Consider the following 26218-nt stretch of genomic DNA (forward strand, 5'->3'; position numbering starts at 1 on the left):
AAGAGGGAAGGATACGACAAGCGTGACACAACATGAAGCATAAATCTGAACACAGCTCACCAGGCACACATGATGGCACACCAGGAGGGTCTCAAAAACCCTTCTGGGTTTGGGGTGCCAACTTTGGTCAACTTTGGGGCACTGTGATATATTTGGCAGGCCACAAAACATGGCAGGCAGGCGATGTTTGCCGTGGCGTGTCGCAAAATTGTTCAGGTCAGCTAGGACCAGCGCCACAGTTACCTGGCGCTCTTGACAAGTCCTGTGTGGAAAATGTCACATTTCAAAATACGCTCAAAAGGGCTTTATTCTGTTGCTCGAAGGACTTCCTCAGCTGCAAATGTTGCTTTGTCTTGTCAAAGAAGCGCACGAGTTTGACGTGGGCCCCCCCATCCCAAAATTGGGCACGTGCCAGTCGGAAGTGTGTATCCCATGGTGCTTTGCAGCAGAAGGTCCCTCACAGCCAGCAGCGTCTCTTGTGAAAGAGAAGCGGGAAACAATGCACAGAGGAGAGGTGAATGGTGTTCTGTGAGTTTGTCCCCCTGCCCCCGCTGAGAACCAGAAACTCCTTCTGGCGTGGGCTGATGTCACAATACTCGTATACAAGCACAGAAGGGAGGCAGAAGGCAGCTGTGGGGAGAAGCGGAAGGAAAGCGGGAGAGAAAGATGGTGACTTTCCTGCTTTGGAAATCATTTTCTTTTTTCCAGAAGGAAGTGTGTGATGTGTAGAAAAGGGGGGGGGGAGGGAAATGTGCAACCAGGAGAATGCAATCTTTTTGGAAGCACAGCTGTTCATGGAGGCGCAGGTTAATTCTGTTTCCAGGGCAGCTGTCTACCAGCTCCATCTAGTACGCCGGCTGAGACCCAACCTGCCTGCGCACTGTCATGCCAGAGTGGTATATGCCCTGGTTATCTCCCGCTTGGATTACTGCAATGCACTCCAATCCAGAACACGGCAGCTAGGCTGGTGACTGGGAGTGGCTGCCAGGACCATATAACTAACACTGGTCCCAAATTTGGCTCCCAGTACGTTTCCAAGCACAATTCAAAGTGTTGGTGCTAACCTTTAAAACCTCAGCCCAATATACCTGAAGGAGCATCTCCACCCTCATAATTCAATCCGGACACTGAGGTCCAGCTCCGAGAGCCTTCTGATGGTTCCCTCACTGTGAGAAGTGAGGTTACAGGGGACCAGGCAGAGGGCCTTTTTGGTGGTGGCGCCCACCCTGTGGAACACCCTCCCTTCAGATGTCAACTATATGACTTTTGGAAGACATCTGATGGTAGCCCTTTACAGTGGTACCTCGGGTTAAGAACTTAATTCGTTCTGGAGGTCCGTTCTTAACCTGAAACTGTTCTTAACCTGAGGTTCCACTTTAGCTAATGGGGCTTCCCGCCGCCACCATGCTGGCACCACGCGATTTCTGTTCTCATCCTGAAGCAAAGTTCTTAACCCGAGGTAATATTTCTGGGTTAGCGGACTCTGTAACCTGAAGCGCCTGTAACCAGAGGTACCACTGTACAGGGAAGTTTTTAAATGTTTGAGGTTTCACTGTGTTTTTCTATTTTGCTGGATGTCACCCAGAAAGGCAGGGGCAACCCAGTTAGATGGATGGCATATAAATAATAAAGCCATTATTAGTTGTTGTTGTTATTATTATTATTATTAATGGACTTCAGCACTGCATGGTCTCAGCAAAACAGAAGGTGATGCAAGAGGAGGCAGCCATGCAGGTTCCTTTTCCTCTGGACAGGAGATCACCTGCTTGGCCGCCATCTTCTCAGATGCTGCAGAAGTCAGCCAGAGAGTGCTTTTAGAAAAAGACACATGAAAACAAAGCAAGACATCCAAAAGATACAAATAATTTGATTTTTTTAATTATCCATTTAACAAATGCTTTTCTAGCTTTTTTCTGCACAAATCCACTAATACGCAGCTCTAAGCTGAGTGTGTGTGGCACATTTTGGGCTCTTGCAGATAAAAACATGTTGCAAAACTTGCCAAACGCCCCCCCCCTCCCCATTAATAGATGCCTAAACTTGTGGCCCCTGTAAGCTTGGGGGCCTGACCCAAATGACCCTCCTGGATCAGCCCCACTGATTGGTCCCACCCGGACATATGCTTCGCAGATTTGAAAGGTGTTCTATCAAAGTTACGGTGATGTTGAGAATCCTTCACGATTTGCAATTAGCTTTCAGGCATGGGCCACCTCCCTGGTTTCATGCATGTAAAAATTTGTTTTCTATCAATAATTTAATAAATTCTTTTGCTTTACAACGATACATTCAAGTGACATTTTTTCTTTTCTTTTGGTCCCCCTCCCCCTTTTTTGGCGGAAACAAGAGTCACAAGACATTTCAGGATCAGTATACTTTAATATGGTATCAGTGTCAAAATACATTTCCTTATCAAGTTAAAAGTTCCCATACAGTTACAAGATTATAAATAAGAAATTCAACAATAGAGAGAGCATGAAATAATTACGACAATAGTTACGGTTAATATTTTAAGCACAGATTTTCTTTTACCCCCTTCCCCTCCCTCCCTCCCTCCCCACCCGCACAGTGTGTTTTTAGTAAATGGTTAGGGTACAACATCTTAATGCGGAAACTACAGAGATTAAAAATATAATAGCAATATTTAAGCGTGATTAACCCTTCAAGCACACGAATCATTACCACTTTAAAGAACTGCTTTGCTGCAGCCACAGGCTTCAGACCACTTACTCCAGAACTGCTACTGAATGTGAATGGGATTACTTTAAAGCAAACTGCTCAAGGTTGGTAGCTTGGTGGTGACGCTCTTAATTTATGCTTCTTCCTAGGGCTTAGCTACCGTTTTTCTCCCCCTTATGACAGTTCAGGCCACCATCCAGCCAGTTAAATACAGCAAAGAGCCAATTCACACATCTCCCAGAAGCAAACTCCGATTTGCTACTGACTGTATTACACTCAACCGGAAGATGCAGCCAATGAGTGCGATTTGATGATATATGTGTCAGCTATATTCACAGGTGCTTAATACTGGCTGAATCATGTCCTTTTGAAAACCAAAACCAAAAACCTAAAGTCCTTTAAATACCGTGGGCCGTACTATTTTGCTTTAAAAAATGCACTTCAGATAGAAAACTGCTCCCGAGCTTTGTGCAACGTAGCACAGGTGGAATATTAAGTCGGCACAAGGCCTGGCTGATTCATCCAAGGTCCACCGCTAAATTGCATGTAAGTAGGGCTTTTTGGCAAGGCTTTCCCTCTGTATCAGTGGGATTTCTCTCACTGATGCCACTCTCCCAGGTGGCAGTGGGACAGAGGACAGGGGAAGAATGCAAGGAGAGTTTCATAGGAGGAGCTTTTCCACCAGATCCCCTTTTTTTTGAGGGAGGGGGGTTGTAGCCACTGAAGACTACAAAAGCTCCAAGGGCACTAACCACGATCATTCCCTGAAAGCTGTTGTGTAACCCAGCAGAGAGGATCAGGCCAGAAGGGAATCCCAAATGCAATCTTTAAAGAAGTTTGGATTTTCCTTTCCCCCTCCATCATGTAAGTGAAAGCGAGGAATATATATATGTAGGTTTTGCAGGATGGATCCCTGAGCAGTCCAGATTCCTGAGCACATTTGCTCACAAATCTTTCCCTAAATAATGGCTTTCACAGCTACTTTCCCTTGGAGCAGGCATCCCCAACCTTCAGCCCTCCAGATGTTTTGGACTAAAATGCCCATCATCCCTGACCACCGATCCTGCTAGGGATGATGGGAGTTGTAGGCCAAAACATCTGGAGGGCCGCAGGTTGGGGATGCCTGCCTTGGAGGATCCTCAACAAATCAGGCACAATTCATTTAAGAGTCAAGCACTTTCCCCTCCATTTATTTTCAACAAGAAAGGTTAACACCCTCTCAGTGAAATCACTTTGAAGGTGAAGTGCTTCATTTTGACTGGATCGTGAACATTACATTAAAACTGGGCTTTCAGTGGGGTACGGCATCTCCAAAGGAGCGAGCTAAAATTATTGGGCTTGGATGGACAAAGCCAGTGCCAAAACTTTATAACTCCTTATGGGTTCTGTGCACCTCCACGGACCTCCATGTCCACTTCAGTGCTATGGAGATATCCCCAGGGGATGTGTGTTCAGACCTTCCCTCTTCAGCAAAAATAATGGGGAAAGGCTCCATATATGCATTGCACAACATATGGCACTCCGACACAGCTCTGTAGAAGTCAAGGTTTGCAATCCAGAGCCGGAGCTGTTATAACAGCAATAACATTGCTGTTATGGTTGCAATGGACTAAGACTCTGAAGAGCGCCTTTAATGATTGAGGCCGTGTATTCGCCATACATTTAAAGCTAATGGCTTTCGCCAAAGATTCACATGAACTGTGGTTTAAGAGTTCTGGGAATGGTAGCTTTGTGAGGGGTAAATGGTGGTTCCCGGAATTCTTTGGGGGGGATCCATGTGCTTTAAATGTACAGTGGGGCACACAGCCGAACACATGTGCTTATGAAGCCCACCTTAAGAATATTAGTTGTGCTCAAGTCCTGTGGAAATTAATGGCACTTGTGGGATGGTTTAGATGCATTTTGAGTCCTATTGATTTCAGCGGGCCTTAGTTATAAGTAACTTTCTCTGAACTGGAATTATGTTCAGGAGGAGGCATACATGGTTCTTGTTTGTAAGGGAATCCACAGGCTCTTCTAAATCTATGCTGATTTGCCCCAGGTACATTTATCTGGGTAAATAAAGCATAACGCCTAATATCACCATTATTTTCTGTCGCCCTGAATTTGCCCCTTAGCCCTTCCAACCTGGCCTTTCTCACTGAAGCTCAAAGGCTTTAATAAATATTTTTAAAATCTGCACCCCACAATTCCTTGAGCTTCTGTTATTGCTGGATTGAATATATGAAGTGTGCCTGTTTGCCCAGCAAAGGCAACGGGTCTTGCAGAGACTCCTTCCATTTTAAATAAATTCCTGAGCACCAACATTGGTTTGTTTTTGTTTAATAGCATTTCTGAAAAGTTCAGATTGCCGTTTCGATGGCCTACAGAAAAATCATTTGCACTTGAAAGGCTATCAACAATTAAAAAGTAAACTAAAAAGACAACAAACACCTTCCCACTCAGCCACTCCAGAGCCTAAAAACATTGATTTCCCCCAGTGTAACAAGTAGGCAAGCAAATATATATTTAGTTTACCTTTTTCAGCAAAAATTCAGTAGTGCATAGAAAGAATGTGGCTAACTAGCTGGAGGTGGCGTGGATGAATGCCAACCCCCAACTTAGCTGGGAATTAGCAGTTTTAGTAACAGCCTTTGGGCAAATCCTGCAACATCAGCAACAGCGTAAGAAAACTCTACCAAATCTAAGTAAAACGGTTCCCAAGAAGAAAAGTCATGGCTCTGCATCAATGTCTAAACAGGTATAACAAAGTACCAATATATGATAAACATTTAACCCAGTGAAAAAGGATCAGTCAGTTACACTTTGTGTAAAAAATATATATATGGAGAATTAATACACACAAGATGGGTTGAATTCCTTCCCCGCCCCACGTATTTCAAATTGTGCAGCGGCACCCTCTCTGCCTTCTCTCAGTTGTCCCCAACTGCCACCCGCTCCTAAATTCCTCACTTTGCCAGGCTGGTTCCTGAGGAGGGAGACACTGACCTAAAGGCGAAGGCAGTTGGCTGTCTTGGGATTCTTTCGCAGCACCGTGCTCTGAATCTAAGACAGCAGCCACGCCACCCCGCTTGTTTAATTAAGGAAACGTTGAGTTTATCCTGGGAATGGGGTAAGGTCTGGTAGGAAAGGCACCTCGATGTTGCTAAAAACAAAACAAAACCCATTGGCAGTTATTTGCCTGATAGCTTTGGCTCTTCCATATGCAAAAAAAGAAAAAAGAAAAAAAAACCACCAATCCTCAAATCCAAGGTCAATGCAAGACAGGCGGCTACATTGCATGATCTGAGAGATGCACACTAAGATCACTTTGCAATGCCACAGAAGGGCGCTCAGCCACAAGGCTCAGATTTCCCTCTTGTTTCATTATCCAGTCTACTACTTGGATTAGCCCTGCCTTGGATTAGCCCTGTATGGCTAGGTTAGTCCCGCCTCGGACAAAAACACAGCCCCAAGTTTTAGATATGTGACCTAAACTTAAGGGGAAAGGCTGTAATTTGCAACTTGGCAAGGACCAACCAACACGAAAGCTGCCGTTGGGTGTGTTAGAATTATGGACGTTTCATCGCTAGCTTTTTTTTTAATTGTTAAAAGGCCATAATCTGTGATTATTGTTTTTCCCCCCATGTTAGAAAATGCAGAGGAAAAACTAGGGGTAGGGCAACAAGTGCATTTCATCAGATTTGTTTATTTCACTTATCTTTGGCAATAAAATAAAATAAACCTTTGCAATAAACGGAGCCAAAGTATTACATAGAGGCGCGAGCGAACACACCGCAGCTTCTTTTTCTTTTATTAGCATGAATAATGAGGAAGTTTCAGAACACATAAATTACACAGCGGTGGGGAATCATATAATATAAATTTTCTAAGGAACGTCTTATCGAAATAGAAAGGGATTGGAAATACAGTAGATGCAAATAAGGAAAGTGAGTAACTTCACAGAAAGGCCACTATTTGGTGACGTGGACAAGTTCAATAGTTAAGTAAAATCTTGTAAAAGTGTAATCAGTATTAGAAATTGTCTACTTGCAAAAATAGATTTAAAAACTGCAGCTGGTTTGTTTTTGTGGTTTTTTTGGACGGTATGGGCCAGGGAATGCTGCAAGGCTGCTTCAGGTCGCCTGGTCGAGAGCTCGGAGCAAATCGCTGCCTTGCAGGAGCGTCGAACTCCCGAGAACTGGGACGTTAACCTCACAGTCATATCGGGTCAGTTCCGGCAACAAATAGGGTTCCAAGGATGAGCCGAGCAGGCGACTTGTCACTCCTGAAACGAGAAGATTTAGATGTTGAGCGGCCTTCTTTTATTTATTTTGGTTCAGGCTTACAATTTCTGCCTGGTACAAGAAGAAAACACCATACATCCCCTTTGAGCCCTAAATGGCCTCGGCCCAGTATACCTGAAGGAGCGTCTCCACCTCCATTGTTCTGCCTGGACACTGAGGTCCAGCACTGAGGGCCTTCTGGTGGTTCCCTGGCTTAGTCATGCTGGCCACATGACCCGGAAGCTGTACGCCAGCTCCCTCGGCCAATAAAGCAGATGAGCGTCGCAACCCCAGAGTCGGCCACGACTGGACCTAACGGCCAGGGGTCCCTTTACCTTTACCCTTTATTGGGGGGCGGGCCAGGGTCTGACCAAGATCAGGGCCAGGCAAGTGGCATGAACCAAGTCTTAGGTGAGCTCCTGCCTGCAACCACCGGCCTCTTCCCCACCCACTCCCTGCCGCCCATTGGAAAACAGTCCCTCCAAGTTCGTGTTATGGTTTGCGACAGAACTCACCTGACATCCTATGACCTTGTGGCACACTGAAGTCCTGATAAGGGGGGCAGTAAAAGTGTGGGGAGAAGGCAGCTTTGGGGATGTTGGCAGAGTTTCTCAAAGAGGCCGGCGGATGCCGTGGCTGCAGTTGCTGCTGCCCCATATTCATAGGGGTTTGGCCTGGCCCTCTTTGCGGGTTGCAAAGGAACTCATCTGCAAATCAAAAGCAAAAAACGGGGCTTCAAAAAGGGTGTCCGCTTTTAGAAACACAATTCCGGAAACAAGATTTCCCCCCACGTTTGTCCAGGAGTCAAGAGAGCAGGCTGACACTGGCATGTGCATCTGCCTGCTTAGACTGTTTCGATATTGTGGAATATTGCACGTCAATATTAGTGTTGTGATTGTTGTAATCCAAACGGTACCTTAGGGCGTGTAATGAATTGTAAGAATAATGACGATGATTTATTTGTTAAAATGTTCTTACAGTGCTATTCCATAGAAGATTTCAGAGTGGCTTACAAAAAATACATACAACCATACAGTGAAAACATATAAAATAAGTAAAAAACAAAACAAAAACCCCACACATCAATTAACCATTGTGGACAGACGTGTTCTTAAAGCCTTTCCTCCTCCCAGGAGGGGAGGGCTTGTGAGCGGGAGAGCTTCAACTCCAGGGCTGGCGCCACGCCCCTCCCCGGTTGGGCACCCAATAGGGAAGCTCGGCGGGGGCGTGGCTTGCTGCTCAAACGCAGCCGCGCCAGCCATTCCCACCATTGCACACACATTTTCTTCGAGTCAGTGAAAACATATAAAATAAGTAAAAAACAAAACAAAAACCCCATACATCAATTAACCATTGTGGACAGACGTGTTCTTAACTGCCTGCATAAAGGTAAAGGGACCCCTGACCATTAGGTCCAGTCGTGGCCGACTCTGGGGTTGCGGCGCTCATCTTGCTTTATTGGCCAAGGGAGCCTGCATACAACTTCCAGGTCATGTGGCCAGCATGACTAAGCCGCTTCTGGCGAACCAGAGCAGCGCACTGAAACACCATTTACCTTCCCGCTGGAGCGGTACCTATTTATCTACTTGCACTTTGACGTGCTTTCGAACTGCTAGGTTGGCAGGAGCAGGGACCGACCAATGGGAGCTCACCCCGTGGCGGGGATTCAAACCGCCGACCTTCTGATCAGCAAGTCCTAGGCTCTGTGGTTTAATCCACAGCGCCACCCACATCCCCAGCTGCCTGCATAGCCTGGCGGAATATAAGAGTTTTCAGCAGCCATTTTCAAGTTAAAACAAAAGGCACCTGCTAACTCTAGTTCAGTACTGTTGACCCAGGGTTTCTGGCGGAGGGGGCGGCATTCTCAGCTCTACCTGGATATACTGGGAGGTGGAGCCCAGGACCTCCTGCATTCAAAGCAGGTGCTCTGAAGCTGGGCTGCAGCCCTTTCCCAAAGAACTGCTGTATAATCTCAGGAAGTTGTATCTATGGATGTATGATGGTGGCTCACATTCACTCATGCAAGGTGCCACTGGAGGCTGCAAGTCATGCTGTCCTTGTGAGCTCCCCAGAGATCTGGCTCAGTGTGGATATAAATCAATGACTTAAAAAAAATTTTTTTTTTTTAAAAAGATCAGATTTTTAAAATTTAAATTGGATTTTATTTAAATTGGATTTTTTGGGGGGGAATATTTCTAAAGATAAGTAAAGGTAAAGGTACCCCTGCCCGTACGGGCCAGTTGTGTCCGACTCTAGGGTTGTGCGCTCATCTCACTTAAAAGGCCGGGAGCCAGTACCAGCGCAGCACACGGAAACGCCGTTTACCTTCCTGCTATAAAGCGGTACCTATTTATCTACTTGCACTTAAGAGTGCTTTCGAACTGCTAGGTGGGCAGGCGCTGGGACCGAAAGATGGGAGCTCACCCCGCCGCGGGGATTCGAACCGCCGACCATATGATCGGCAAGTCCTAGGCACTGAGGTTTTACCCACAGCGCCACCCGCGTTCCTTTCTAAAGATAGTTTTCTATTTAAGTTACATTATAGTCCAAAGGTTATTCATCAGGAAATAAGGATTTGTTTTAAGTTTTTCATGTGTCTAAGATTTTTTTTTAAAAAAACCCCGTTTAACCACATCAGTTAACAAACATTAGTACATATGCTATAATGCTACTGTTTTAGTTGAACAGATTGTTTAAATTGTTATTAAGGAAATGATTATTTTCCTCCTTCCAATAAAGTACAGCAGAAAAGTTGTTCAAATATAAACAGTTAACTTATTAAACCTCACAATTATTTCATAATTATCTCTCTATGTATTTCTAATAGTAAAACCAAATCAGTAATTTTTGATATAACTGTAAAAACTACTCTGAAAATTTATTATTCCAAAAATGAAACCTTCCTCTGGTTGTAAATATTAGGTTTACACCAGCAAGAATGAGTCTTTCTGTAAAAAAGTGATTTAAATCAAGTCTTACTGACTAGTGATTTAAATCAGGTCTTACTGACCAGCGATTTAAATCAATTTGATTTAAATCAAATCCACGCTGGTCTGTCCACCCTGGGAAAACAGAACGCTGGCAAAGATGGACCATTTGCCCATCTGGTCCCACAATACTCTTCTTAAGGAGATTGAAGTTAGTGCAGAAAAACAGACAGTGAGCATAAGATGTGGCAAAAATGAAATGTAAAGGCAGGGACTTCATCTGCAGGGCAAGTTTTGTGTTCTGTCACCAGCTGCCCAACAGTGGCATAGTGGACCCCATGTGACTCCATTTGGTTATACTGAATTACCTTTCATTTCTTTAAAAAAAGGGTCTTACCATTAAGGACACTTGTGCTGAGTGACTTCTTCTCTGTAAGTAATGCACAATTTTCACCTCTGAGGATTTTCATCCTTTTCCACATTAAGTGTGTTGGGTTAATGCCAGATGTTTCTCCTTGTATCTATAGATGGGGGGAGGGGAAAGAGAAGGTATAAGCCTGACAAGAAAAGAATATTGTTTAAAAAAACAAACTCATTTTTGTTTTGAGGCCATAGAAGGGAACTTAGGAAATTGTCTTACTCCAAGTTGTTAGCATGCTGCCAGTGTTTTATATCACTGTTGGGGAGCTATTTTTGTTGTTGTTGATTTTTCCCAGTATGTTGTGTGGAATACTAATGTGTTATATGAAACACACACATACACACAAATGTAAGTCGCTTGGAGACCCTTTGGGTGACAAGCAACTAGCTCACACTGATTAAGTATCTCCAGGGAGCAATCCGGATTCTTGGAAATGTTGGGGACTGAACCCAGGACCTTCCACATGCTAAGCAAATGCTCTTCCACTGAGCTATGGCCCTTTCTCAAAAAAGGCAGTCTTTGCAAAGGACAGATTACCCCACTCAGGTGTTGAAAGGCTTGCTCTTCATAGTCCAGCTGCCTCTTCAGCTTCAAACTGTTGGCAAGAGCAATCCGCGCAGGGTTTATATCCATGCCCCGCTGCCCAAGGCACTCCAGCGACCTATCGAGACAAAGCCATGGTTGCATTTGAAAAACAAAACACTGGAGAAGCATCTTTCCTCAAGCCAAGCTTCAAACCAGAACAGTGAGACTTGCTGACCTGCAGAGGCCTCTTGTTCCTAACTTAGGTTGCTGTTGGATTCCTGGGAAAAGACTTGGGATGTCCTCCTTGAGCAAGGATGTGGATGGTGGTTCTCCAGCTGCTGGTGGACTGCCAACATCACTGGCCACTCTCCCTGCTGACTCTGGAGCCACCCAACAACCTCTGGAGGACCACAAATGCCTGTCCCTGGGAGACAACTCAGTGACTGTAGAGAACAGCTGTAGCATACACAACCGACGAGTCCAATACCAACCCGCATAGTTTATTCAAGCTGCAGTATTCTTTCTGCTTCAATAGCAACCTGCACTCCCCATCAGGAAGAATGCTTTAGGCATGAATGAAGGATGCGGATTGACCGTGGAGACTTATTTAATCGTTTTTGTGTATCACAGCTGTTTTCCGCAGACAGTATCTGTTGCCAAAGCACTGCTTGCCCTTTGTGCTGTGGTAGACAATTCACAATGCCTTGCTGGTAGCAAAGGCACGAGGTCAACAGAAGCAGTCTGTTTTTCCTTACGGCCTGTCACGTCAGGCTAAGGTGGCATGTGGCAGTGTGAGAATGGCATCATCCCACACCACTATGACAACATTTGGAAGGCTGGAATGTCGTAGATGAGGTCAATGGGCTGGTTATGGTTTGAAGAGACAAGGCCGCTTTGCTGAAGCTAAACACGTCCAGCCCAGTCAGCGATTGGATGAGAGGCCACCTGGGAACCATGTAAACTTCCCCCACCTCGAGTTTATTTATTTATGCCATTTATATATCACCTTTATCTTGCTCTCAAGGTGGTGTACACGGTCCTCCTCCTCCCTATTTCATCTTCACAACAACCCTGAGAGGTAGGCTAGGCTAAGAGATGGTGACTGGCCCAAGGTCACCCAGTGAGCTTCATGGCTGAGCAGGGATTCAAACCCTGCTCTCCCAGGGCCTAGTCCGACACGCTAACCATTGCACCACACTGGCTCTTCCACGATAGAAAGCTGGGAAGCAAATGTAATGAATCCGGAGTGTGGAGCCCTCCAATAGGATCATTTCCCTCCCTTCCTAGATGAACAGCTACTGGGCGGAATGGCTTTACGTAACTGGTCCCACCCACGTGATTCTGTCCTATCAAATGTTGCTGCAGCTGTACTGGATTACGTCAGCAGCTAAACTGCTGCAATTAACATGTGAAAGATCCCTAGCTGGCTGAAATCTTCTTTTTTTTAAGTGGCCAATGCAAGTGTGTACTTGCACACAGACCCTTAGGCCAAGGCGGGACCTGCGGCCCTGCAGACCTGTGAGGGGACTAAAACTCCCATTAACCACTGGCTATGCTGCCATGGCTATGCTGCCACTGGCTATGGACGCGGGTGGCGCTATGGGTTAAACCACAGAACCTAGGACTTGCCAATCAGAAGGTCGGAGGTTCAAATCCCTGCGACGGGGTGAGCTCCCATTGCTCGGTCCCTGCTCCTGCCAACCTAGCAGTTCGAAAGCACGTCAAAGTGCAAGTAGATAAATAGGTACTGCTCCGGCGGGAAGGTAAACAGCGTTTCCGTGCGCTGCTCTGGTTCGCCAGAAGCGGCTTAGTCATGCTGGCCACATGACCCAGCCAGTAAAGCGAGATGAGCGCCGTAAACCCAGAGTCGGCCACGACTGGACCTAATGGTCAGGGGTCCCTTTACCTTTTTTATGCTGCCTAAGGCTGATGGGAGCTGCAATCCTGCAGCATTTGGGGAACCACCAGTTCCCCACCCATCTTAGCCCATGCCTAAGGTTTATTATTATTATTATTATTTTTATTTATTTAAATCAGCCATACTATAATCACATGGTTTTTAAATTATGAGAACCTCTCCAAGAAGACATGCTGACCTCTTCCCGACCCTTTGAAAAGCAGATCTGCTGGCAACATTTTGTTTCTTTTTTTCTTCTTCCTGGGACAATTAACTTCCCCTTAAGGTCTCTACTTAAAAGTATATTGCTATCGGTGTTCCTCCTTTTCGTTTCCACCACTTGGCGTCTGGGCCAAAAACGGAAAGCCTAGTCACTGTTTCACCTTATTCTGAACGTGCTCGTCTATTAAAAGTCATTAACGATTTAAGGCTCTGTTTAGGGAAACCCATTAGGGACACACTTTCAAAAGTTCCAAGTCCAAATGGAACCAAGCGAAGGTTGGTCAGGGCTTTCAGAAATGGCTGGACAGATGTCCTAGTGGCTTGTTTTTGGCTACTGGCTGGTAGGGGGAGGTTTCCCAAGGCTGTTCCACCCCCCTCCAAGTTTTAAGGTTTTGATATACCGTATTTTTCGCTCTATAGGACATACTTTTTCCCCTCTAAAAATTAAGGGGAAATGTGTGTGCATCCCATGGAGCGAATGCAGGCTCCTTGGCTTCAGCGATAGCAATGCAAAGCCTCCGAAGCACAGAGGGAGCGCTCCCTCCGTGCTCTGGAGGCTTCGTGTTGCTTTCACTGAAGCCTGGAGAGCGAGAGGGGTCAGTGCACACCAACCCCTTTCACTCTCCAGGCTTCAGGTTTCTTTTGCTGAAGCTGGGAGAGCAAGACTCTCCTGCTTTCAGCAGAGAGGGAGAGCTGCGCAGCGCCCCTTCAGCGAAGCGGGAGGAGAAATAGAAGGGGCTCCGTTTCTCCTGCCGCTTTGCTGAAGGGGCGCTGAGCAGAGAGGGGGAGATTTTTTTTCTTGTTCTCCCTCTCTAAAACCAGGTGCGTCTATGGTCGGGTGCGTCCTATAGAGCAAAAATACGGTAATTCACACACTCCCGTGGGATTTTCTACGGGGAGCTGGTTTCTGGCAACAAAGGGCCCAGTTCTCCACCTTCTCAACATAATGAATGAATGAGCTCAAACCAGCTACCTAAATCCACACACTCTTTCCTCCGAGTTACCTTTTCTTATATAAGTTCATATCAGGCAGGTGCAGCGGTGGCCCCGATGGAGAGCTAGCTATGGATCCCGAACACTTATTGACCGCCGCTCTCTGTTTCGTAGGGGCGTATTGTAAGGGTGGGTCAGGGGGCCACTGTGTGTTGGGTCTCCCACCCATTGAAGACAGAGGAGTGCTGGCTTGGGCATAGTAGGGCAGCAAAGAGGATGGCTGGCTTCCGCCGTTCAAGAAGGGTGGTGGTGGCAGAGTCCCCTGGCCCGTGTTGACGTTTTTGTTAGACATCGGCTGGCAGTATTTCTCCGGGAAGAACTGGTCTTGCGAGGGAGGAACAAGGGGCTGGAAGAGGTTGCTCATGTTGCTTAAGCTCTGCTGAGTGAGCTGGGCGCTTTCCGAGAGGGGTCGCTCCTCTTGACAGATCGGGCTGAGTTGGAAATCTTCTCCGTCCATCGGAATGTAAGGAGCCAAAGTTTCAAGGTCCAGTTCGTTGAAATCAGTCTGCACAGAGAGAAGGGACCAGGGAAGACACCGTGATTGCAACAATACGAAAGAAAAATTATCCTGGAAGAAACGTTTCTCCTCCTCATTCCTAGAACAATCTTTAACACTGTTGTGCTGCCTTCCTCTATGTGGGGCTACCTTTGAAGGTGACCCGGAAACCACAACTAATCCAGAATGCGGCAGCTAGACTGGTGACTGGGAGCGGCCGCCAAGACCATATAACACCGGTCCTACACTGGCTCCCAATACGTTTCCGAGCACAATTCAAAGTGTTGGCGCTGACCTTTAAAGCCCTAAATGGCCTCGGTCCAGTATACCTAAAGGAGTGTCTCCACCTCCATTGTTCAGCCCGGACACTGAGGTCCAGCGGCGAGGGCCTTCTGGTGGTTCCCTCGCTGCGAGAAGCCAAGTTACGGGGAACCAGGCAGAGGGCCTTCTCGGTAGTGGCACCCGCCCTGTGGAAGGCCCTCCCACCAGATGTCAAAGAGAAAAATAACTACCAAACTTTTAGAAGACATCTAAAGGCAGCCCTGTTTAGGGAAGCTTTTAATGTTTAATAGGTTATTGTATTTTAGTGTTTTGTTGGAAGCCGCCCAGAGTGGCTGGGGAAACACAGCCAGATGGGCGGGGTATAAATAATAAATTGTTATTATTATTATTATTATTCCTCAACTTGACGCTTTCCAGATGTTGGCTGAATCCAACTCCCATCAGCCTCAGCCAGCATGGTCAGGCATGCTGGGAGTTGTAGTCCAAAACATCAGGAAGGAACCAGGCTGGAGAAGGCTACTCCCGCTGATGAGCAAGAAAGTAAGAAGCTGCCAGAGTCAGACCATTGGTTTTCTAGCTCAGTAATGTCTACAAACTGATAGGAAGCAGTTGTCCAGGATTTCAGGCAGGAGTCTCATCTAGTCCTGCCTGGAGATGGTGGGGATTGAGGCTGCTCTGCTTCTGAGCTACAGTCTTTCCTCAAATGCAGGCATACGCAAACTCAGGCCCTCCAGATGTTTGGGACTACAACTCCCATCATCCCTGACCACTGGTCCTTTTAGCTAGGGATGATGGGAATTGTAGTCCCAAACATCTGGAGGGCCGGAGTTTGCCTATGCCTGCCCAAATGTGATGTAACAAAAAATAAAAAGATAGCCTTAATTAAGGATTCTGAGCTTTCCCCCCCTGTTCAAAATGGTGCTGGTTTCCTTCACATCTTGCTTTCTCTATCAATACACAGCCCCTGCACTCTGTTCTCTTGCAGTGCTGGTGGCCCAAAGGAGTAAGCATTAGCTGCCAAAGAGATGTGTGCGCTACACACTGATGATGATGCTATATTTTCCTGCTGGCTTCTCTTACCTGTGAGTTGCACTGATTCTTGGCATCCGTGTCCAAGGCAAAAAGTTTCTCAATCATCTCGATCTTCAGGTCTTCGTCTAAGGAAGTGTAATAGTCTCCGGGGCTGCTTGGCTGCAGAGTAAGAAAGGCAGAGCAGACTATCAGAGGTCTGCAAATAACCACTTGCCTCATCATAAGAATTTCATCCAGGGAAGCTTTACCAAAAGCAAATCTTTGATTTCTCGTTGGCCACAAACGACTGCCATGTAGGCAGGTGGGGAAGTAGATATTTTTTACAAGGCCTGCTTGTCAAAAAAGCAGCACCTGCCTGCTTGCACTAGGGGTGCATGGGTTCCCCTATATTCATTTGGAAAGGGATTGGGGGATTTCAGTGTGTGAAATATGGGCAAAGCCCTCGCGCATACACATACAAAGCCCTTTGATCCAAGGCACCTGAAAGGAGTTTGAAGCTGTGTGCACCTCTCTCCCCTTCTGGACCTTCTCCTTGGTGGTACTCAGTGCACAGCATCACTTTCCTGATGGAGATGTTAAGAACCTACGAAGAGTCCAATGGCCTGTCTAGTCCAGCCTCCTGTTCTCAGTGGCCAACCAGATGCCCATGGGAAGCCCACGAGCAAGACCTGAGCATAAGAGCCCTCTCCACCAATGCAATGGCCACCAACCTCGATGGCTTTCAAAGTGAATTGGGGAAATATATGAAGGAGGAGGAGATCATTGACTACTAGCCAGGACGGTTATGCTCTGTCTCCATGGTTAAGAGGCAGTATATTTCTGAATACCAGTTGCTGGAAGCCACAGGAGGGGAGAGTGCTCTCGCACTCGGATCTGTGATGGCCTGGGACTCGGGCTCGGACTCGGAACCAGAATAGTCTCAGTCCGCACCGGATCCTTTGCCTCAGGTGGCATCAGAACCAAGTCTAGGGCCTGATTCTGAAGAGCCCCAGTCTGCACAGGTTCCCCTGCAACAAGCACCAGCTGAGCCGAGTCAGGCGCCTGAGCCTGCCCTGGCTCCAGATGCGGGGATGACCTCATTGCCTTCAGCTGGGCCATCACTTACAGATGCTCCACTACCAGTTGGGTCAGGAGAGGCTGAGGCGGCCTCTGGGTCTAGTAACCCACCGACGTCTCCCGAGCTGCAGAGACTGAGGTCTGAGAGAAGGAGAGACCTGAGTACTCGCAGGAGGAGTACTCGCCTTCGGGCGAGACAGGGAGGTGAGTACTGGGGGATCAGGACCGGCTGTTACCCCGACAAAGATAAAAGGCTGTCGGATCCCGCCCCAGGTTGTGGGAGCAACATTGCTGTTTGCCAGAACCTGCCTGAGATCCTGTGCCTGATCTTGCCTGTTTTTCTGCCTTGTGTCCTGCCTTGGCCCTGCCGGATTGACTCCTTGTGGAATCCTTGGATTCGGGACCGGACCTGGACCGTGTTACTTGGGTTACCCGCGGGCCCAGCACAGGATCATGCTTTTGGGTTTGCCATTGTGAAACAGGATGCTGGACCGGTCGGATCCTGCCAAGTAAATCTCTACTGTCATCATCATTTGCTGTTGGTTTTGGCTACAGGAGAATAATGCAGCTACTCTTCTGGAAATAATCTCCCCTTTTTTAAAAACAAGGAAACAACAAAACTGGTATTGTAGCCGCTGTTGGTGTTCATGAAAGAACCACACATGCCCCTGAGGCACAACATGGCCGCAGCCCTGCGCGTGAAAACAACAAGGTCATCGCTCAGTGCAAAGGGCTTCCTTACAGTGGAACAGCTGCTGTTGCTGCTGGCGCTGGGAGTGCTGCTGCCAGGTGCAACCTGGGGCAGTGTAAAGGACGGCACACTCAGCTTCTCGGCCTGTGGAGCTGGAGCCTTCGCTTCCGGAGGCCACTGCTTGTTTGGGGTCATCACAGCTTTGTTGTAGGAAGAGATTTCCTCAAACTTTTGCGTCCCTGAAATTTAAAGATACGCAAGGTCAACTCATCTGCGCAGCCTACAGTCCCCAAGACATCGTTTTAGGGGAAAGAACAAGCTGCACGAGCCTGAAATCATCCGACGTGATGGTCCTCCTCACATCACAAAGGACAGTACAGCTAAGTCTTGGTTTAGTATAAATAGGTGTTAAGCCTGATCCGATCGTCATTAGTGTTTTTCTGAGGTCAACGCTATGCAAACAAAGGACTTTCTCATACTGGTGTCTATAATTCTTCATTGATGGTGGCTGCTCACATTACTCCCCTCCCCATACCCGCTGATGTGGGTTATTTCCTATATCTGATCTTCACACAGTGTTTTATCTAAATCAGGGACATCCAACTCCCAATACACTGCAATCTACTCCCAGTATAAAAAAACTGACAGTGATCTACCCATTGTTGTTGGATAGACCAAAGAGCTTTTTTGGGAAGCTAAAATTGTTGAGCTTTTATTTAGGAAGGCAAAGTTTTGTGTGTGTGTGGTTGTTGTATTTTTTGGAGGGGGAGAAAATCACTGAGGGGCTAGAGATCGACCAGGATCTACCAGGAACACCCTGCGATCTACCGGTAGGTCACGATCTACCTGTTGGACATGCCTGATCTAAATGAATTACACACATCATTGGTTTGTGAATTTCAGCTCTTCGGAAATTCAAAGGGTCTGTTTGCTGCAGAGGTGATTCTTTGTGCATGGCAGAAAAGGAAGTGGGTGCTTAATTTGAAAGATCACATGTAGTTAACTAGGGACACCTGTGCCCACACAATAGTATATTCATGCAGTCATATCCACAAATGACTTTGGCTCATAACATAGCCTCCAATCTGGAGTCTGCTTGGTTGTTTGTAGGTTTGCCTTTGAAGAAACCGAATGGCAAAGATGCCAAGGCCAGATTCCTCATGGTTTGATTTTAATTTATTTTCATTAACTCCGGTTAGAACAAACCACAGTTCCTCACGCTCGTTTGCAACATGGAACTGCAGTTTGATAGAAAATGAAAACACAAAGTCCAAGGCTCCCAACAGCTTGTTTGTTGGATTCCAACAACATTTGCAGGGTACCAAGTTGGGGAATGCTAATATTGACCACAATCTAAATCCATTTTCTTAGGCTACAAAACTACAGCCAAGTGTGCTTCCTTGTATTAGTTAAATAAGTACCATATAGAGCTGACCTGAGCATCTAAAATATTTGCTTACTGTAACGATTTATGAGAGATGTATCAATCTACCAATAACCTACTGGTTAATTATTGTGCAAAACAGAAGAAAAGGTGGTTTACCTCCCCAGAACATTACTAACCAAAGTCAAGAGAAATAATAGCATCGCCAGGTGTTGGAGCCAGCTGTGCAAGTTCTTCAGGTTCTTCTTTCAGCTTGGTGAACAAGAAACCACTCTTTTCTGCCACGGGGACTCCGTTATCAAACATAGGATTCATTGCCATCATGTGCGGCTTAAAGAGCGATTCTGTCTGATCCATGGAGAACACGATATCATTGTTCTCTATTTCACTAACAAGAACAAAATCAGGTGGTTTAGAATAGTTTGTACTCCGATGAAGAATGTCCACAAGCAAAGAGTTCACTTAATTAAAGCGAAAATTCAATTTTACCAAGCAGGCACCTGGATTTAGATGCTTAACCTCTGACAACACACTTTGTTCTGACTGCCACGTAGTTGGCTGTGTGCCTACCTATCGGTGGAAATGGACAGTTTTAGGGGCGAAAGGAACAACCAGATTCCCACAGGGATGATACCAACAGGACCATCATGCACATTGTGAGTTGAGAGGGGCCTCCTTTTTCTTGGGCAAGCAAAGTTGGGTCTGAGGTCAGGAACTAGCAGCTGAACATCCTGTGTGAGGTCTGACCTATGTTAAACAGCTCAGGACTGCAATACCTCAAGGACCGCCTCTCTCCTTATGAACCAACCTGGACCCTGCTATCTTCTTCTGAGAACCTTCTTCGTGTGCCTCCTCCATGGGAGGTCGGGAGGGTGGCAACACAAGACAGGGCTTTATCTGCAGTGGGTCCCTATTTGTAGAATGCTCTCCCTAGGAAGGCCTGCCACCTTCATTATACACCTTTAGGCGCCAGGCAAAAGCATTCCTCTTCAATCAGCCCTTTGGTTGATTAATCGTCTATGGCCTTTTAAATGTGTTTGTGGGAGGCAGGGGGTTATTGGTTTGTTTTTCTTCCTATTTTCACTTTGCGTTTTGGGTTTTTGATATTGTAATTTTATGTTGTGAACTGCCCTGAGATCTACAAATAAAGGGTGGTATACAAATAAAATAATAATAATAATAATAATCATCTTAGAACGGGGACGCGGATGGTGCTGTGGGTTAAACCACTGAGCCTAGGGCTTGCCGATCAGAAGGTCGGCGGTTCGAATCCCCATGACAGGGTGAGCTCCCGTTGCTCGGTCCCTGCTCCTGCCAACCTAGCAGTTTGAAAGCACGTCAAAGTGCAAGTAGATAAATAGGTACCGCTCCAGCGGGAAGGTAAACGGCGTTGCCGTGCGCTGCTCTGGTTCGCCAGTAGCAGTTTAGTCATGCTGGCCACATGACACAGAAGCTGTACGCCAGCTCCCTTGGCCAGTAAAGCGAGATGAGTGCCGCAACCCCAGAGTTGGTCATGACTGGACCTAATGGTCAGGGGTCCCTTTACCTTTACTAATCTTAGAACAAGGATGGGGAACTTCCAGGTGTTGCTGGATGCCAACTCCCATGGTAAAAAGGTCAAGGACCCTTGGACAGTTAAGTCCAGTCAAAAGCGACTATGGGGTTGCGGCGCTCATCTCGCTTTCAGGCCGAGGGAGCTGGCATTTGTCCACAGACAGCTTTCCAGATCATGTTGCACTTCTGGTGCAACGGGACACCGTGACAGAAACCAGAGCACACGGAAATGCGGTTTACCTTTCCACAGCAGCAGGACCTATCCATCTACCTACACTGGCATGCTTTCGAACTGCTAGGTTGGCAGGAGCTGGGACAAAGCAACGGGAGCTCACCCCATTGCAGGGATTTGAACCGCTGGTCTTGGGCAAACCCAAGAGGCTCAGTGGTTTAGAAAACAGCGCCACCCACATCCCTAATAATAATAATATTCTTAGAACAAGGATGGGGACCTTCCAGGTGTTGCTGGATCCCAACTCCCATGAGCCCCAGCTAGACCAAGAGCTGGGGACGAGGGGAGTTGTAACCAGCACATCTGGAGGGCCTGTGGTTCCTCAGCCCTGTTTTAGGATTCCGGCGGACTTACCTGAGAACATAGTTGACACAGATGATGCACTGAGGTTGCAGGTTGCGTGTATTGTAGATGACTGTTCCTTGGGTCTCTAGCCACACGTACCCACCATGCTTGGCAAGCATGCGGTACTGCCCAGTGACCACTTGACCTTTTGCACACACTTTGGGGGGGGGGAGAGAAGGGAGGAAACAAATAGGAGTGACCAAGTCAAAATATTGCCAGGTGCAGCATGCATTAACATGACTTTATAAATAGCCCCTTTCACAGGAAAAAAACAAACAAACTCCCAGCCCTCTCACTTAGAACTACAAAAATACATGCTCCAATAGGTCTTAGAGAGTATCTCGTGTTTTGCTTTTGCTGCAACAGCCCAAGATAGGTGTCCCAATACCATTTCATACACTTTTTCAAATCTAAGTAGGGCTTTCTGCATCCTGTGATTTTGTGAGCGTGCCACAAAAATACACCCAGGAATATTGTGTGCAGGTGTGGGATTCCTGATAACCTGTGATTTCTTTGGGTGTTTTTTTGTTTTGTTTTTAAATTAAAAGCAAGTTTTTCGCCCATATGGCTGACAAGCGCTACTTAGAACATGCCTGCTGAACCAGTGAGGGGTTGATTCTCAGAATGAGGATGGTGTTTCTGTGGCCTATAGCTCTTACTGTCAGAAAGTTTCTCCTGATGTTTTAAGTCAGAATCTCTTTTCTTGTAACTTGGAAGTCGTGAACTCTTTCCGGGGGAAAATCCACACTCCTTGCTCCATCCACTTTGGCCTCTGGTTCTGGCCCCAGTCAGCATGTGACCCTTTCCCAGAACAGAATATGGCCCCTGGATTGAAAATGGATTCCCACCCCCGGTTTAGACCGTAGGAGCTGCTAACTTTGGCTGCTCCTATTCCCCTTTCCTGTGTGGCTGCTCACACCAATGCTTTCAAAGTGCTGCGAAGCCACTGGAGGTGACGTCCAAGACGCACGCTTTGCTTGCCTTAACTGCTGCATTAAGGATATTCAAAGGGGACAACGCACAGCCAGAACGTCTGGAGGGCTGGTGGGGGTTAGGAAAAAAGACACCATCTCCACCCACCCACCACGGGCTGCCATCTGCCACTGCAACTGATTTATATCATTCTAATTGCCTTAACTATACATTGCTTTAATTGCTGTTCGCTGTAAACCGCCTTGGGAGCTGTTAGGGTTGAAAAAGCCGGGTCTGTGGGAAAAAAAGCCCTTGATGCTTTGTAGGAAGATTAAATGTCTGTGCTATCTAAATTGCAATGACTCCCTCCCAGCTCCCAGTGTCTCTACGAAGCATCATTTGGGCTGCAAAGGGGTTGTTTGACTTGAAACACCCAGCCCCAGCTTGTATTTAGACTGCCTTGTAAAGCAGGGTTGCCGTATTTCAAAAAGTGAAAATGCGGACACAGTTTTTGAGCTATTTTTTTAGGAGACTCGCCAAAAGAAATCAACATTTCCAACATGGATTGCCACACCCCCAGATTTTCTTGCACATTTTAACCAATTTTCGGAAATTCCACCCAAGCGCTGTTTCCGACGGGCGAATGCCGGATATGTCTGGGAAATTTCGGACGTACGGCAGCCCTATTGTAAGAATCTTGAACATGGAATCTTGGGCTTCTGGTACCATCGTAGGAAATGGTAGGTTAGGATTCTGGTAGAGGGCTACTCCACATCAGAGCAAAATGTGGCCTGTCTCCCCATTAACACAGAGACATCCACATGACATTCTCACCATCCCAGTGTTCTCCAGACCTTCTCCCCTTCAAATGCTGGGTTTTTTGATCCTCCGAATGTGCAAAACAGAAAGCATTTTTAAAACCCTGCATTTAAAGGGGGGAAAGCTCCACATTTTTCTCCGGTGTGGACAAGCCCTGGGAGAGAGTGACAGAACCAAATGGGCTGCTTATGACGCAGAAACAACCATTTTTGGTATACAGTATGAGTCATCTAGAAAGTGCTTCTATGATGCATTTTACTTCACCTCCCTCTTCCTTGTCAGAAAAGGTTTTGGATTAAAAATCACCCTGCCCTTAATTTACTTTAGAATACTACCTTTTGATTACCAGATTACTTGTGTGGCATGCGTGTGTGAGGAATATCAAAAGGTTTTGTCTGAAGATTGTTTTAGAAAATTATGTTCTGCAGTGTCTGCGAAACATTATTATATACGGGCCTCCTAATAATCAACTTGCAACGAAGAGTCCTAATGAGAGTTGCCTGTTACATTATCAAAAAAGCTTTCATCATTAAAAAATAAAAATAAAATCACATTATGTTCTGTTACAACAAAGAGTAGTTTGTGCTCTTCATTTAACGTCACACTGTGTGTGTGTGTGTGTGTGTGTGTGTTTCCAGCAGCTATTTGAATCAGCTGTATTATTCTTAGACTTATCAGTCGCTTGTTACCTAAAAGATCTCTAAGCAACTAATAATAATAATAATAATAATAATAATAATAATAATAATATATTTATACCCCACCCATCTAGCTGGGTTTCCCCAGCCACTCTGGGCGGCTTCCAGCAAAAGATTAAAAAAATCAAATACTAAAAGCTTCTCTAAACAGGGCTGCCTTCAGATGTCTTCTAAAAGTCAGATAGTTGTTTATTTCTTTGACATCTGGTGGGAGGGCGTTCCACAGGGCGGGTGCTACTACCGAGAAGGCCCTCTGCCTGTACTTACATTTGTACTGTGGTATACATTATACCACGGGGGTGGGGGGAGAACATTTTCATATAGGATGTTAACGTTTTCATGCAACATACACACCCAGTAACAACCCTAGGAAGCTTTCACAAAACTGTAGATTTAGAAGGAACGCCCAAGCCCTCCCGCCGGCTCATCTATTCCAACCCCCCACAATGCAGGAATCTCAGCGAAAGCATCCATGACAAATGGCCACCCAACCTCTGCTTAAAAACTCCAAGCCAGGAGAGCCCACAGCCTCCCGAGGGAGACCGTTCCACTGTCAAATGGCTCTTACTGTCAAAAAGTTCTTCCTGATGTTTAGTCAGAAGCTCCTTTCTTGTAACTTGAAGCCATTGGTTTGAGTTCTACCCTCCAGAGCAGGAGAAAACAAGCTTGCTCCATCTTCCATGTGGCAGCCCTTGAGATATTTGAAGATGGCTATCGTATCTCCTCTCAATCTCCTCTTTTCCAGGCTAAACACACCCAACTCCCTCAACTGTTCCTCAAAAGGCTTGGTTTCCAGACCCTTGATATCTTTGGTCACCTTCCTCTGCACACCTTTCAGCTTGTCCATATCCTTCTTAAATTGTGGTGCCCAGAACTGGACACAGTTGTGATCTCACCAAGGCAGAATGTTGTTGTTTAGTCGTTTAGTCATGTCCGACTCTTTGTGAGCCCATGGACCAGAGCACGCCAGACACTCCTGTCTTCCACTGCCTCCTGCAGTTTGGTCAACTCATGCTGGAAGCTTCAAGAACACTGTCCAACCATCTCGTCCTCTGTCATCCCCTTCTCCTTGTGCCCTCCATCTTTCCCAACATCAGGGTCTTTTCCAGGGAGTCTTCTCTTCTCATGAGGTGGCCAAAGTATTGGAGCCTCAGCTTCAGGATCTGTCCTTCCAGTGAGAACTCAGGGCTGATTTCCTTCAGAATGGAGAGGTTTGATCTTCTTGCAGTCCATGGGACTCTCCAGAGTCTCCTCCAACACCATAATTCAAAAGCATCCATTCTTCGGCGATCAGCCTTCTTTATGGTCCAGCTCTCACTTCCATACATCACTACTGGGAAAACACACTACTGGGTCACACGCTAGTAGGGGCCCATTGCCAATCCCTGGAGCGTCTTGCCCCAACTCTTCCTCCTTGCCTCTTCACCTGTCCTCTCTGGCCAAGAAAGCTGAGTAGCAAGGAAAAGGAACAGAGACTTCCACATGCCTGAAAGTAAGTCCCCACATTTAATTATTATTTGGAGGCTTTATTTGTCAATGGATTCCCTTCCTTTCCCCTTCACTTATAGAAAAAGCAATCTTTTATTGTTGCAGGACCTGAACTTTGGAACTCCCTGCTTATTGACATCAGGCACGCAACTTCACTGTGTCCTTTTCAGTGCCTGTTTAAAGCAGTTTTGTTTAGGCAAGTCCATCCAGGCTTTTTAGCTACTGTTGATCTCCACCATGCTTTGAATATTTTAAAGTTTTTAAATGCTTTATTTAAATTGCTTCAATGTTATTATTATTTTTAGGAACAAAGCAGCATATATGTTTTGTTAAATGCACAAAATAAATAAAAGATACTGCTATTTTGAACAGTTTAAAGACCACAAAGAAGTTTTTGGTTAAACAGTTTCCTAAAGAATTTCAACTGCCTCTCCATTGAGATGAATGGCAAGATTCAGTGGGAACAGGAACAGATCCAAATCATTCTAAAATATTAATGATGGAATATAATTAATCTCTTGCTATAGTTCTACAGCGCATCGTCAAGGCACATTATGCAATAAGACAAAGACTTTGTTTCCTTTCCCTCTCTCTCTCTTCCCTGCTCCATAGGTTGCAGGGAGTGAGCTATGCCAAATCTGCCAAATTAAACCCTATTATCGCCTCTGATAACTACCAATTAAGTCTCTTGGAGTGTATAGAATTTTTTTATATTTGAAGCCAAGAATGCAAACAATGCTGTAGCTTATTTCAGAACAATGCCATTACCCAATCGCAAGACAATAATACAGAACTGCAAACTTGAAGCAAGCTCTAACTTGGCAGAGGGTTGTGTAGTTTATGGGCAATGTAGATATTTTCATTAATTTGTACACTCCCCCGCCCCTCATCCCTGTGAACAATCATTTTATTATTTCCCCATTGATGGAGAAATATAGTCTTTCTATGGGATATAGCAATAATAATATGAACGGCTTGCATTTTAGGATTGAATTTCCATTGTTTTTAGCGTTTCTATGCTGGTTACCAGCTTGTCCCTGGACATACAAGGTTGGCCTCAAACAAATCTCTCTCTCTCTCTCTGCATTGATTTCCCACCTGTAAAGTAGTTCAAGAGCAACTTTGTAAGGTTGGTGGAGAGAAAACAATTTTTAAAAGTACTACATAGAAAAGGTTCAAAGGTTGCAGACCTTCAGACGTTTACCTGGGACTGAATCCCATTGAACTTGGCGAATTGTACATAATGGCAAACATGTGCTACATAAACAACTCAACAATAGAAAAAAAGATCTGCTTGTACAAG

The 26218-nt window shown here is 46.1% G+C and overlaps 1 protein-coding gene across 1 annotated transcript in view; it reads right to left on the minus strand.

Annotated features, from left to right (window-relative positions):
• Positions 1 to 6589: 6589 nt before the first annotated feature.
• Positions 6590 to 26218, minus strand: part of EPAS1 (endothelial PAS domain protein 1) — a 128530-nt gene continuing 108901 nt past the window's right edge. The window contains 9 exon segments of the mRNA XM_028724834.2: positions 6590 to 6943; positions 7457 to 7648; positions 10266 to 10389; positions 10827 to 10950; positions 13938 to 14431; positions 15785 to 15895; positions 17535 to 17722; positions 19047 to 19255; positions 21008 to 21155. Coding sequence (XP_028580667.2) covers positions 6792 to 6943; positions 7457 to 7648; positions 10266 to 10389; positions 10827 to 10950; positions 13938 to 14431; positions 15785 to 15895; positions 17535 to 17722; positions 19047 to 19255; positions 21008 to 21155 — 1742 coding nt within the window. The 3' untranslated portion in view covers positions 6590 to 6791.

Source organism: Podarcis muralis, chromosome 3 (assembly GCF_964188315.1).
Source record: "Podarcis muralis chromosome 3, rPodMur119.hap1.1, whole genome shotgun sequence".
Taxonomy (NCBI): domain Eukaryota; kingdom Metazoa; phylum Chordata; class Lepidosauria; order Squamata; family Lacertidae; genus Podarcis; species Podarcis muralis.